The 15,248-nt window shown below is 43.5% G+C and overlaps 1 protein-coding gene across 1 annotated transcript; it reads right to left on the bottom strand.

The window, feature by feature from the left end:
* Window positions 1–331: 331 nt before the first annotated feature.
* On the bottom strand, window positions 332–9,547 carry NIPA1 (NIPA magnesium transporter 1). Its single transcript, XM_084506201.1, has 5 exons — window positions 9,361–9,547; window positions 7,437–7,484; window positions 3,494–3,584; window positions 1,998–2,158; window positions 332–947 (listed from the first exon to the last, which is right to left on the bottom strand). Exons 1-5 carry the CDS (start codon window positions 9,521–9,523, stop codon window positions 436–438), a joined length of 975 nt encoding a protein of 324 aa, XP_084362327.1. The 5' UTR covers window positions 9,524–9,547; the 3' UTR covers window positions 332–435.
* Between the last annotated feature and the right edge of the window lie 5,701 nt (window positions 9,548–15,248).

Genomic DNA, 15,248 nt, shown 5'->3' with positions numbered 1-15,248 from the left:
TAACAAATTGCTCTACTCACCTCCCCCTCCCCCCTTATTTTTAAGGTATACATCACCCATGAAAGGTATCAGATTGAGTGCATTAGGAACTGATGTTCTCTACCCACAGCAGGCACCATAACACAAGCATTCACACACAGGTCTGTCAGGATAGCCATGAATCTTTTCTGATGGATCACCCTTTACAGTAAGGAAATACATCGGTCCCTATGCTGACTCAATCAACGGTCCCAATTAAGGTCATTTATTGTGTTGACTGGGGTACATGGACAACTGCTCCTTTGAAACTGGATGGAGGCCTCCAATTCATTTCACGTAGGCCACCAAATTGTCAGAGGGCAACTACCAACCTGAATCACATTTGAATCAGTGACCTAGAAATGAAAGGCTCTGCGTCATTCCCTGAGCCATCCAGTTTCCCCTCAAAAAAATATTTTAATCTGTCTTCATGTTAGGTTTATTTAAATCTCCGATATTGAAGTTGAACTCCTTGAAGACTTGTATAAGAACAATTCCAATAGATACTGTGGTGAATCCACATGCCATTCCCAAGAAATCTACCACTCCTACATTACTCCATTCCCTGAAAAGGATAGCTGAAGCCAGCAGGACTAGAGTGGTAAACACAACGTAGTAGATGGCTCCAAACACAGAGGAGTCAAAACATTCCAGTGCCTTATTGATGTATCTGAACTGAATGATAATGCTACATCCTAATACTGCCAGAAGTACCAGACAGAGGTACAGAGCCCTTTGACTCGATGGGTTATTGTGAAAGATATCTTGAGCAGCCAGCCCAATGCCTTTTGTGCTGGGAACAGTGAAACTGCCCAAGAGAGAGCAAATGCTGATGTAAACCATGATATTAGTAGGTCCATGAGCTGGAGCTATCCAGAAGATAAGCAGGAGAAGCATTAGCAGTACTATGCAGAGATAACCCACGAAAACTGGAAAACAAAAAGAAAACAAGATAACAGCACGGTAAGAACTCTTGGCATTCTTGACATTTTAGCAGGCAAATCATGTTACCAATGAACCTAAGGCGTACACCACAATTCAGATTTACTGTTGAATACACACCCATATTGCTGTGCTCTTAGTGACGGCATGGGCACCCGTAACTGGTGACTTCTCACATGCTTTGTGTAAAGCAAATCAAGTAGTAAAATACACAGCCGCACACTTGAACTGAAGGTGGTTTTTTTTTTTTTTTTAATGCTCTCTTCCATCAGGGTTATACTCCTTAAAGTCCTGTATGACAGACAGCTATGACAACACCTTATTCATAAGCTGGTGGACCCAGCAAGGAGCTTAGGCATAAAGTTAGATCCCATTTAGCTGAGTGGGATGAAGGGGCAGTTGGAAGAACCGGGAGGCCGTATCATTTATATTATAGTGTTTGTAAACAAGTTGGACTAGTGAAAAATATTGCGTGCTTTAAAGTCTTAAAGAAATATATTTCCAATTCGTTTCAGTCAGACAAGCTGTAAATCTAGACTAGGGTATTTGTTTTGTTCTCTTTGTTTGCAATTTTTTTTTTTTGCTTTACTTTTTTTCCCCTCTCATCCTTAACTGTAGGTAGCTGATATTGTTAGGTTTCAGTTTCTCTCATCTAAAGCAAATGAGTATTTTTTGCTTTGTACAAAGCAACTTAAATTGAAATCCTAGAATTATACCTTTGATCTCCAAGAAGCAAGATACACTTTTTCAAGATTTTAGAATATTACAAGTTCAAAAGGCTCTAATCTTATTGTGAAAGAGAACATTTTCAAAAACATTTGTGTTTTCCTTTTGGCACATACCTATCAACAAATCTGAGAAATTCTAAGTTCAGCAAGTCATCGTTTTCCTGCACAAAATACTGTACTGGTTTGCCTCTATTATGTTGCATTTTCTTCAGAATTCAATTTTCCTGTCTCATGGATATGGCACGTCCCCTCCTCACGTGTGCTCTCAGTCTCACAAAATCATTCTGACTTAAGAAAAGAACAAAGTACCTGGATTTGTTAGCTTCTCTTCAAGCTCAGCCTGAGTTGTTACACTCTCAGACTTTGGGGAATGGATGATGAGAACAACAGATCCAGCGCAGCTCAGCAAACATCCCAGCTTGCCAAGAATGTTCAGTTTTTCTTTCAGCAAGTAAGAAGCTAAAATGGACCTTTCACAAAAAGGAAGAGTATTAAAAGTGTGAATAAATCCCGTTAATAATGCTCTAACACATACTTTAAACATCAATTTCCTTCTTAAAGAAATTTTTGCCAGATGTTAGCGAATCTTCAAATAGCCCTCAAAATGCGCTTCTGATTTATCTTATGAAAGATTCACCCAATCTCTGCCTTACTCATTCGTTGATGTTTCATCTCAGGAAAAACAAACAAACAAAGAAACAAAATGCCCCCAGAAAGAGGAAAGCCCCCAAACCATAGCCAAACTCCTCCAAAAACAACAACAACAACAACAAAAAACACCCCCCAAAAAAAACACAAAAACAAACAAAAAAACAGCGAAGAAATAAAAAACAAAGAAAGGAAGGAACAAACAGGCATCTGGCAGCTCTGAGGCAGATACCTACCTGCTAATGGTTTGTTGAGATACCAGTAACCCACATTTTTTATATGTTATGCAATCAGGAGATAAAAGTCAGCTCTGGTTACAAAGATCCCAAGGCTCAGTTCAAATGTGTAGCTGAACAAAATATACAAAATTATGTGGCCTAGGCTAAACAGGTGGTGAGCAGAGCACCATTGTACCTCACAGAGTATAAAACTAAAGGCAGACATGAAGCCTACACAAAGCAATTTATACTCTAAAGTAGATGACCAAAACAGTCAGATAATTCAGCAAACAACAGCGGAGAACAGGAAAAAAAAAAACAACAAACAAACCTCAGCCAATGCACAGCATTGTTTTTAAATAATTGTACTTTTTCCATTGTGGTAGTTTCACTGCTACTGCTTAGCTATTCAAAAAATATTTTACTATATATTAAAATCCATTCAAGAGCACTTGATGCCTTTTTCTGCCCTCTTCCCTCAAATGAGCATCACACCGAAGAAGCTGTGGGCATCCATATGAAGGGAACTACAGGAAACTAGGCCAAACCCACTTAAATTAACATCAGCATCAATAAACACATGGGTTGTGGATAGTAGGGCAGGAATGTGAAACAATGAGAAAGATCTACATAGTGAGGGAACTGTAAATAAAAGAATAAACAGAAGAGTCCAGAATAATCAAAGTGAAGGAAAAAATGTCATTTATCTGTCCCAGATCATAGTGATAAACAGAAGATACTCAGTAACCCTCTCTTCACTGTTCTGCCACCACCACCACCCCTTTTACTGGGCAAAGCTGCGATCGGTGGCATTATAACACATCGTTAAAGCTCATAAGCCTGATATCTTCATAGTGGATCCAGTGATCATGGAGTCTGTTTGATGCTTTGCTCAGTAGTAACAGCATTCAAAGAAAAACAAAAAAAGCAAACTCTTACCCAAATGGAACGCCAAGTGCTCCCAAGGGAGTCACTAACACAGTTGGGACTGCAGTGTAGGCCAAGAAATTCCCTATTTGACCCAGAGCCACTGTCAAGAGAAACAGAAATAAGCCTTTAAATCCCTTTGTAAAAAGAAGGAATGAGAATTTACCCAATACTGCTTGAGAAAGACTGATCTAACTGGAAAACAGATGTTACAGATCTGCTCAGCTCTGTTAATTTTGCACAAAATGGGTGGAATTTTTATACATTAATATGGGATTTATATTTCCCATAGATGGTGATCCAAGAGGATACTGTAAATCTTACTCTTATTCCACCAAGAGGAGTTGCAAATAAGACTATCAATTAGAAAAACATAGATTACACTCAAATATTTTTATATGGGGAGTGCTAAAAGCATATCTAAGCCCCAATTTCAACTTTAGAACATGCGTACACATAACACAAATGCACTTGCTTATAGTCCCTAACAGCAGTGTTACCCTCCACCAAGAAGGGAAGGACAGGAAGCTAATCTAATAATGAGAAGCACATGCATAAAAGCTCCTTGACAGACACACAGTAGACTGCATCAACTTTTCAAAGCCCTATATAACACAAGAAGAAATTCCCGACCACTGTAAGAAGAACAGATCCGTGCCAAGTCACAGCAAAAACCTCACGGTCTTATTCTCTCCCCTCTGCCCCATGAAAGCCAATTCCTAAATTTACCACGCTACTGCACACCACAGCTGTGATAAACACTTCATGTGTTCAAGCTTTCAGCAAAGAAAAAGAAAAACAGCTTGATGGTTTTGCAAGGGCTGGCAAGTTTATAACAGGCCAACATGATGCTGGCCTAGTGACAGCCTGGTAACGGGTGAGAGCCCTGAGACTGAACACAAGTTACGCACAGCTCGCAGTTCAAGCTGAAGTTAAGAGCCATTATTAGCACTTAAAAACGTATCAAGAAGCCAAACTGTCTTTCTGCTCAGGCTGGCATTGCCCTTGACTATCAAATATTGTTATCACCCTGCTCTTCACACCTGCACAGCGCTGTGCAAACATTAATTAATTTACTGCATTAGCTCAGCGAAGCTGAAGACCTGTGTAACCTACATGGAACACGAAGGAGACAAACAAACTCACGGAACTGCAGAGCATGGCAAAATTAAACTAATTCAAGGCACCGAGGCTTTCTCTGTATGCCAGAACAAGCCAAAGAAGTTAATGAGTTAGAGCACAGGAGTCAGTGGTGGTATTCTGAATGTTTTCTACCCCTGGGAATGGAGGAACTCAGCTATCAGCTTCAGTCCTGTTCCTCAGCAGGCACACGCGGATACCTTCAAGGCATCCAACAGCCCTGAGGAACACCTTGCACAGAGGGCAGGGCACACCTGGCTCAGTGTTTCTGCTGATTCTGCATTTTCAAGTTATTCTGGCAATAATCTATTTGTTTCTTTTTTTTTTTTTTGCAGGCCAGGTGCCTTATCTTTCTGAGGACAGAACCCTAATAGATGGCACCAACACCAACGCATGAATTAGGACTCTGAAGCTTTGGTCACACTGCACGTATTGTGAGCCAACTGAACTCACCAAGAGTTTTCAGTAGTGCTGTGGAATAATAGTAACAGTCTCTCACCACTGCGAGTGACAGGCCAGGATTAACAAAGGCCAATTATAAAAAGAATCTGAGTAATGGCTACCATCTGCTTGTTGTGGAGGACCTTTGCTGCCAACCTACTCAGCCCTCAGTGGATAGAAATCCGTCTCCAGATACACCAGTGTTGTAAATCAAGACATGACTTCAGCTCTGGATGGCACACCAGGGTTGCTGGTTATCCCAGAAGTTATTGCAACACACAGCCTGGTGCACAGACATGTCTACATCAGCAAGGAGACCAGTAAGAGCAGATCTGAGCAGCAACAGATATCTGCTCCATGCATCTCAGGGGTTTTATTGCTGACTTACTTTAGCCTGCTCCCACAGACCGAGTCTGTTTGCAGCTGATGTGCATCAGCCATGTCCCTAGAAAGCACCTTCCAGCCTCGTTTCATCGTAAAGGAGCTCAGCCCAAAAGCTCCAACACTGCTCCACAACATGAACTAAAGCACAGTAAGAGGAGACAAACGGGAGATTTCTTTCCCAAGTGCATTCCTATTCTGCAATAACATGCTAAGACACATGCATCCACTGTAAAAAGTCACAAATGTCAGATTTATGCAGCTATCAAAACCTGCACTGAAACTAATTATTTAGCTAATGAGTTTAATGCTAATTGGAATATCTGTAATCACTCTGAGTACAGTGAAAAAAAAAAAAAAAAAAAAAAAAGTCCCCAAAGTCCCTTAGCAGAATCTGTAGGTTTTCATTTGAAGTCTTGCAGTAGATCCTATTGCCACAAAATAGCTAGGCAGTGTTATTTCAAGTCAGCATGCCAACTCAGAAATGCTTGTTCATTGTCTGAACAAATATTGTGAGAACAAGTTGGTAGAGTTTATGCTGGTTTTGTTCGTCATCCTAACCCCAAATTCCATACTTGAGAAAACACTATCAGCTACTATAATTGCACCCAGATTTACTGTGGATATTGCTAACCCCCAAAACACCACCTGTCCCCGGATCCCATAGCTGCCTACCTGGCCCTTGCTGTTGCAGTTTGTGGCAGTGCTGCTATACTGAACCTGTAATGTCCTTAAGGAATCCTTTCTTCGGTTTCTCTGTGAAATAATTGTGGCTGTGTTCTGAAATACCTGCACCTAGCTGATAGACATAAGCCAAAGGAAACCTTTCCCTGCAGCTATTTTGCCTTCAGGCAGCTTTTAAGCAGGAAATCTTTTCTTCTGATTCACCCAAATAAGCTCCAATAATAAAAACGCTCGTTTTAACTCTGTTCTGAGACTCGAGTCAGAAGCCCGCACCAAGAATAAACAATAGTGACCAAAGCATAAATTCTTTTGCTGCTTAGGCAGCAGTGATCACAGCAAAGTCAGAAGCCCACAAAGAACCGCTTAAGCTCATCTTAAATTAGCTGAGGACTTGCCTCTGAAGCTCTGTTGGCTTCTACATTGGCTGTAAGCTTTGTCCTTTGAGGGATCTATCAATGTCCATTCCTTTTGTACAGCATGAAAACAACAAAAAATACCTTGCTGCATCAAAACAAGGGAAAAACTAGATTCACATACATTTCAGAAACAGCATCAAAATGTTTCCATATAATCCACAAAGGGCTGGACTAGTGTCTGTAAGTGGGGTTTGATTTTAAACTCCTGTGGTAAAACTAGGGCTGAGCTGCAAAACGAAAGAGCTAGTTACTCCACGTGCTGGATTCAAATTGGAGACTGAACACAGTGTGAGGATAGCTTACAAAGATACTCAGATGAAAACTGTACGGATCTCATGATCAGCACTGTATATGGCTTCATAATAATCTTGCAGATTTAACACAACACCCAAACTGGAACTGTCAACTGGAAATCAAAAAGTTTTTTTTTTTAAATAAATTTTTTTTTTTTTAATTGAGGCTGGCTAACTGCTTTCTGATCTAAAAAATAACATGCTCAATGAGCTCTTTTGTGCAGAACTACAATTTCTTATTCAGCTTTGACTTTTATTTAAAAACTGGGCATAGCAGTACAACCCAGGGACACAAAACATGCAAGAATCCAGTCAGAGCAGTGTGTGGGTGCCAAGGGCTACAAGCATCAAATGTTACAGAATATCTGGAAAGAAGTCTAACTGGGTTTTATCCCAGCTCTTTGCCTTTTCTAACACCATCAGACATAACAACCAGAGAGACAGTTTAGTAAGGGCGATATATTCCCAAGGGAAAGGAATTTCATTACCAGCGAGTGCCAGATCCAAGATTAGAACCAGATTTTCTGATGTCTCATTTTGCCACCTAACCACAACAACAAAAAAAAAAAAAAAAAAAAAGGAGCCATTTAAGATACTTACTTGCAATAGTGCCAGACCACCATACTATATCTGTCAAGTATGAAGTACCTGGGAGAGGAAGTATAGAAAGATATATTAGAAAAATATGAAACTGCAATATTGGAGCAACAAAGCAGAATAATTTCCATACTCTCAGCTATTTAGGACCTTCACCTTAACCCCTTTTCTCAAGGCAGCTGAGTGGGCAGAAAACAAGGGAGGACAGAGGTGCCCAGATTTGGCCTAGGCGTCCAAGTCAGACCCTTAAGGCAACGTGTTAGAAGCACCTATGTGATAGTAATGCTGCTTTACTTTGAAGAGCGTCCAAAATGTCAGCACATGAGAAAAGCTCTGAAGGTGCTGCTTAATGTATGTACACACTGGAGCCACTGCGAGGAGAATGGGGAACCTATGGAAACAAGACGTGATTTGGATAAATTACTTCACTCAAGCAGCCTGAATGAAGTTGTATCACAGAAGCTGTTCTGGCACGCAGTTTTGGCAGTACGGGAGCATGGATGGATCCTCCTGCATGTGAACGTTTGGAAGACACTATGACTGAAGCCTCTGAATTACTGACATAATGCCACATTTCCAGGAGCAGAATAAAAACTCTGGATTGTCCCCTAGTGCCTCCCCAGCTCAAGGATGGCTGTTTTCATTGCCAGACGATAGACTCTTGACCTGGAGCACACCGGGGAGCCTGTACACCACATTTTATCAGCTCTACTTCTGCAGAGCATCAAGGCTACTAGCCCCACTAAACATGACCTTGGCATCACGTCGTTCTCTCACATTCTGCTTCTCTTTCTAGCAATCCAGCTCTGAATTTACTTGGGAAGATGCTCTCTTAAGGCCTGCTGGAGCAATAGGCAACATTGTACCTACAGCGGGCACTCTGAAATCCCAAATGAAAGAAAGATACAGTAATCTGCAACTCTGGAGACTTATGAAATATTAAATGCTTGGAAATCACACTATATAATTGAAGTGAGATGGAAAATGACTAATGAAAATGGCCAGCTTTAGAGTGGGTGTAATCATTTTTTAGACTTTTGTTATTGCATATAAAATAAAAACACTGTTGGGAGCACAAATTACAGAAAATATTGACTCAAGGAAGATAACTTTGCAAAACATTTGCCACCCGCTGCTGTTTCTAACTAGAGTGAGGATTACTAATTGCATTGACACCATGTTATTGACTGGGGAGAGAACCGAGGAAAGCCCTGAAGTGCCTCCTTGTTAATTATACAACACCCACTGAAGGCAATGGAAAAAAAAAGCCATCATCTGACACCGACCATCTTGGGCTCCTGGTTCTGGCCGCTGGGCTCAAGGCAGTGCTGCACAGCTTGGGAACACCAAAAGGAGAGGGACGCAGGGTACCTGCCACGCCGAGCACAGCAATGGGAAACACTTGGCAAGGTAGACAGATAAAAGTGAGTGAAACCTTCAGAGCAGGTGTTTTAGACACCAGCACCACGCACAGGGATGCATGACCGAAGCGATGAGCCCCAACTATGGAGCAAAATGGAAAGTTCCTTTAGGCTGGAGAGTCACTCCTGTCTCCCTCATTTTCCCATCGTCTCCCTTACAGCAAGATTTGCATTTACCATGCACACACAACCCCTCTGCGGACCACAAAACCGCCTTACAGCCGCCTCGAAGGGGCAGCACGCTTGCCAAGCAGCTGTGCGGGACCCCGAGCTGTACGCTCGCAGGGTGCAAAACGCCACGGGAAGCTGCCAGCTCATGCTGCCAGCCGCCAGCTGCAAGTTTGCGCCGCTCCACTGCAGCCTGCGCTGGGGGCAGCGGCAAGGCAGCGGCACAAGCCACCCCCGAGAGGGAAATCTACCCCTACGGAGGAAATTTTGGGGCCGCCCGGCGGTGGGGTGGGGAGAAGGGGGGGGTGGCGGTGTTGCCGTCGGCAGCGCGGCCCTACCTCTCCCGCGGGCCCGCACGATGCCCTTCTTCTGCAGAACGAAGGTGGAGCCGTTCACCAGGCTGGACACCACGGCCACGCTCAGGCCCAGCGACACGGCGGCGGGGCCGGGCCCCGGACCGGGCCCGGGGCTCTGCGCTGCCCCCTCGGCCGCCATCCGCATCGCCCCCGCCGCCGGCTGCTGCTGCTGCTGGCGCCGCCGCTCCGCCCGCCCGGCCCTCCCGGCACCGGCACCGGCACCGCCCGGCGGGGGGCGGGCTGCGGAGGGGACCCGCCCCGAAATTTGGGGAGGGGAATGGGGAAAAGCGGGGCTGTGACGGCAGCACGATGACGTCATGGCAGCTCCCCCCCGGTGTGACGTCACGGCCGGGGCCCTGAGGGGTCCCTGAGGGGTGCTGTGGCAGTGTCTGCCTGAGGAGATGGCGCCTCAGCTGGCAGTATCTGCGATATCTGCCCCACAGAGATCCTAGCTGCAAATAAAAGCTCGTTTTCCCGTCACGCTATCAATCAGTACTTTCAGTACTGATGCATTTTAGTGCGCCCCCAAAACACAAGTTCAGAGAAACTCCCGAACATGTCCCTCTCCGTTCGCCTGCTCTGCTTGGAGCAGCTGCCTCAGGAAGGCTGGAGTATGCTTTCGTGTACGTTTAGCGGTAAAAAGATGTAGCACTTACTGCTGTGCCGCCTATAGTTTCACCTGCGTTGCTTCAGCAGGTCACCGTATACATATTTAATACCATGGAAGGGAGGATTTGCCCTTGTGAGACTCTCAGGATCCGCAAAACGAGAACATACGGGGTGGAAGCGCAGTTATGCACAGCAGCCCTTTGAATCCTGCAAAGCACAGAACAAGGACAGAGGTGAGGACAAACAGAGGCTGGTTATAAATACCAGTTCCTGATCCGCCTGCAGCCTGCTACCATGTACAATGAAATTTACTACAGGAAATGCTTGATGTTTGCACAGTGGAAAGATGAGATATATTTAACAGTCCTCACAACCAATTACCAAGCGCTTTTTTGAACAAAGCTCAAACCTGAGCAGTTGTTATACTCAAAATCTCTCTGCGTTGTGGTCAAACAGAGACAAACAATACAAAACAGATATTAGAGATCTTAAGAAAGCAGTTTATTACTCTCTAGCCATGTTATTTTAATCTCCAAATTGTAAAACACAGAAATGTCTCTCTCAAGTACATGTTTGGATGGGTAATTCCAAATACAGTTAGCGTGCCTTGTTCCTTCGGTTACTATTACCCTTGCCAGCTAGTAGTTGTAGTGTTCTTAAGGACTAGTCAGAGACTAAAATAAGAAACACAGTGTTGATAAACATTAACTTTGTGCATATATTGAAAACCTGAGCACCTGACTTCACTAATGTCTTCTAAGATCAATTGATGCAAAAAATCTGCATTATGTAGTTTACAAACATATTGACCCCAAACAGGAAGGTACCTCAAAAATAGCAGCTCTTATAATTAATGGAAACTAGATGACCTTCCTTAAACTATCACATATGCCCAACATATGAAATCCTAAGGTACATCCATTCTTCTGAGACTGAGTTTTGTTGTGATAGCATCATTCATTCTGACAAAGCTGTCTGATCCTGTTTGTAGTATTGCAGAACAATGTGCTTTGGGTTAGTTTGGCCTGTCCATGGTGGTGCTGCAGCACTGCTGATGTCACTGCGCTATGAAGTCTCACAAACACACAAATTTCACAGTGGGAACATCAGAACTTATGTGGCATTTCCTCTAACAAACTCGGCTCCCCTCCATCACTTCTATCCAACCCCAGTCTCATATTACTTCTAGTTCCACACTTTTTGGCCCATTTTTGCTTAATTCAAGCAATATGTGAGAACCGGTATAATAACTGTACAGGTTGTTTTATAGAAATAGCTAACTCTACTCTGCAACACAACACCAGTGTGGGTGTTCCGGATCAGTCAAGAGGTATGAGCTGGATTTAGTTGTCTTACGCAGGGCTCCTACCCAGATGAAAGGATGAATGATTGAGGTAGGGCTCTTGGGAAGGGGTGAGAAAAATTGGAGGAGCCTCCACCACTTCTTGTTTTGCTTTCTTTGCATTTTTTGTTTGGTCAATTGTTTTTCTGGGTAGAGGGAAGATGTCAAGGTGGAACTTTTCTGATTAGGATGGGTTTTTCCCTGATCTGAAGGGGAAAGAAAAGTGCTTCAGATCTGCCTGATCTGAAGGAATGTGTTGTTTCCTATGTAATGGTTTGGATTCCTCTGTTACGATTGTTTTATGTACATAAAATAAATTTCATTTTGAAATTAAAGCAGTTATTGGAGTGTTTTATCCAGGCTAGAGGAAAATCAGATCATCCTGTATCTGATGCAGAATGAAAACACAGTAGCTATGCCCAGAAGGTGATCTGAGTCCTCTGATAAAGTAGCTGGGAGAGCAGGGTGGATATCTACCAACAGCTGTATCAGACCCTGAGGCAACAGCAGTAATTCTGCTTGGCAGAAGCACTGTAAAGATCAACTTTGCCAGCAACTGGAGCAGTAAGAACTGAGAAAACAGCAAGAAGACAGTGGAAGAAGACTATGTTTTCTGGCTCTTGAGAACGAAAGACCACAGTGAGCAAAGTTATTTGAGGACTGTTATGCAATGGTCCACTGAACCTCGGCCTGAAGGTTCAGTGGACCCTAAAGGGTCCTAAGGTTCCTAAAAGCCCTTTCTAAGGAGTCGTGAGGATTGGCTGGAGTCTGGAAGTGGATTTGGTACAGGGGGGCCATTGCTGGTATGAGTTGGCCTGCTTTGGAAAGGAGGTGACTTGAATCTTGGTGGTCATCCAGCTCTTGGCTTGCGGTGGGCATGGGTCCTGTCAGCTCTTTTGCTCTCCTCTCTGCTCCGTGAATAAGGACTTCACTGAACTGTTCCAGAGAAGACAGCATGCAGTCTTTGGGCCCAGGTTTGGACTTTTACATCCATAGTGGTCTTTGTGAAATGAAACTGTAGCTCTGAGCTCTACTGCGCTGTAGGCCGTGGTCAGGAGGCTCCTGAAGTCACAAGGCTGTGGTCACAAGACTCCTGGAGCTGGAAATGAAGAAAATCAGGCTGAGCCCTGATGGCTGGCACTGACTGAAACTGCAACGGTACGCTGCCTTATAACCTGTCTGCAATATGGGAGGTCTCACAAGCATCCACGGTCCCTCTGTCCTGCGGGTTACCACGAGGAAGGCAGCCCTTGCTGTCAGCACTGGCTGTCTTCCAGGGCAGAACAACAGGCTGCAAATAAGCACAACCTGCTGCGATCTGAAATTAGGTGGAAAAGCGAGGACGGGAGATTTCCTTTGATCCTTTGTCCAAAGTTCATGCTGCGGTGCTGCTATCAGTGTGCAACAAAGTCTGGACTGAATGAGTAACAGAATTTTTTGCTTTCTCTTTCGCCTATGGAAAATAAATTCTCAGCTAAATGGCAGCTGCCTTCCCAGAGAGATGGTGCAAGACTGATGGCAGGTTATTGACAGAGGAAGCACGGCAGGCGTACTGCAGATAGATCGGGCACTTTCAGCTCTCCTGCAGGGAAACAGGTCTCTTCAGAGGAAATCTGTCTGTTGTGCAGCCAGCAGAAGCTCGGCAGCTAGTTCTGATGTATGTTCATTAACAGGCTGCAGAGAACCCAATTTAATTAACACCATGCCTGCTCCCACATGCTGTACAGAAATCAATTCTAGATCCCCTGTGACTGGGGAACACAGGGAAAAAGCACAGATTTTCCAGTTAATCTTGCAGCAGATGGTATAGTCCACCTACATTAGTTGCAAAGTCTGACTGGGGCATGGTCTCTGATGCTGACTTTCCACTAACGTAATGTGTATAGTATATGTATATATACTCTTCGTGTATTAGAATGATGGTGAAAGTCTGGTATATGTTAGCATTTTGGTATGAACCTTTAGAACAAGTCTTCCAATGAAGATATGATAATCACAATTATTAGAAAAGCAGGCTCTATCACAGTCTTGGGTGCAAAGAAGCTGCCTGACTTTCCCATACCTTGGCTGTTAATTGGAGTTAACAGTTGGGAGTTCTGGACCGTGTTTCAGACTTATATATGTTGTTGTCAGCTTTGATGTGGTGACCTATACCACCACTTCATCAGCTGCATACCAAACTAGCATGTTATAATCGCTGAATTCCCTATAGTGATGATCTCTTCCTTTTAAACTGGTCAGCTGCAGAATTGAGCAAGTGGAGACCAAGTTTCAGGGTATACCTTGGAGAGTTGGGCAATTCAAATTCTCTCACAAGTGAAGAACCTCAGAGGCATTCCTCTCACTAACCAAGTAAACTCTGTCATAAGATTTGGTGAGTAGTTCCAACAGTATGCATCTGGATTTTCTACTACATTGCTGCTCAGAGAATCATCTTTTCTAGCAGACACCTCAGGGAATGTAACAGTCAACCGCCTGCTTGGAGATCAGTCTTTGTAAGGTAGAGTTCATCCTCCCTTGTAATCCTGCACTCCAAAGCCTGAATTTCACTGTTAAGTTTATTTTTATGTAGACGTTTTTGAACGGGATTTCAAGGCCATGTTGTTGCATGGCCACATATGCACTGCAACGTGTCAGAACTGGAATTTTTGGTTACCCAGCTAAACAATGGGGAACCAATTTCAATGAGAGAGTAAGGCTTGTATCCTAAACTACTTTCCACTTGAAGCTTGACTTTCAACCAACCATGCCTTTGCAAACTGTAAGCCACTGAGCTTGCAGTACCTATCTGGGACCCTGGGATTTAATTCCAGGTGTTTACCTAGGTGTTTATGCCACCATTCTAGTAAGACATTTTATCTACTAAATACCTGCCTTCTAAGCAGCAAAGCTGCATCTCCGAGTTCACTCACCATTGTCACCAGAGAAGGTCCCCCAGACCCTTATCTCCTCTGGGAGAACAGTACCCAGAAGCTGGGGTGCCCAGCTGATGGACTTGAGCAGGGTCTTAGCAGAAGAAAAGGTAAATAGCTGATGGGAGCTGTTTCCGCGGAGAATCTACCAAAACCATCACGGTGCAAGAAGGCTTTCCATGAAATTACTCTGCCCCAAACTGGAGCAGCTGCAGTGCCAGCTACTTTGATATTTAAAACTTTGTTTAATATTTAAAACAGAGCTGGTTTGAGAGTTGTAATGGAAGGTGGTTGTGGTTTCTACTTATCTAAGTTGGAAGGAAACCAGTTGGCATGAAGTTAGTCTCACTGTATTTGTCAGATGTTCAGTGCTATCACACAATCATCACACCTGCTGATTTTCACCTTTTAATAAGACAAGGCTATATTTATACTAAGTGTAACTTTTAAGATTTTAGGCAATGTCAGAAAGTCATTGCTACCTTCTAGGGAAATTCATTCGTCTTCTATAAATCCTGTTTATGTCTACACTGAAAAGTCATTTTTCTTAGTAGTCAAAGTGCCTATTATATGATAGATTGAGATTAATCCCCTGTTGTATGTCATGGTTCCTAACATAAAGTGAGTTTTAGTAATGACTAACATGCTTGGGATGAATTTGGTCTGAATGCACACAAAGCAGCAGAAAGGAGTGCTAGCTAACTTATGTTAAATTGGAAGTCTTGTTTCATGTTGTTAGCAGATGAGCTAGCAGGGATGCAGGACAGGGATGCAGGATGAGCTAGCAGGGATGCAGGATGCAGGGATTATTAGACTCACTGAGTTTCTTCTTACTTCAGCTATTCCACTTCTGTATTTTACATACACCTGTCTTACAGATTTCTTTGATGTTGCCTGCCCTTCAAATACTTAATTCAAAGGGGTCAGTCCCTTTTGTGATTCTACTACTAGCTGGCCCAGTGTTATGCTTGTAGTGGATATGTGAAGATGTACAACAATTGACCTGC

The sequence above is a fragment of the Aythya ferina genome (assembly GCF_964211825.1).
Source record: "Aythya ferina genome assembly, chromosome: 1".
Lineage (NCBI taxonomy): Eukaryota > Metazoa > Chordata > Aves > Anseriformes > Anatidae > Aythya > Aythya ferina.
Note: the sequence above shows the minus strand (reverse complement) of the source record. Positions and strands in the feature narration are given on the sequence as shown.

Coding starts and splice junctions, on each gene's coding strand:
- NIPA1 (XM_084506201.1), bottom strand. CDS start 9,523: ATGCGGATGGCGGCCGAGGGGGCAGCGCAGAGCCCCGGGCCCGGTCCG. Junction 3,585..7,436: donor GTGGTCTGGCACTATTGCAA/GTAAGTATCTTA, acceptor TTCTCTTGACAG/TGGCTCTGGGTCAAATAGGG. Junction 2,159..3,493: donor GCACTTGGCGTTCCATTTGG/GTAAGAGTTTGC, acceptor TTTTTGTGAAAG/GTCCATTTTAGCTTCTTACT.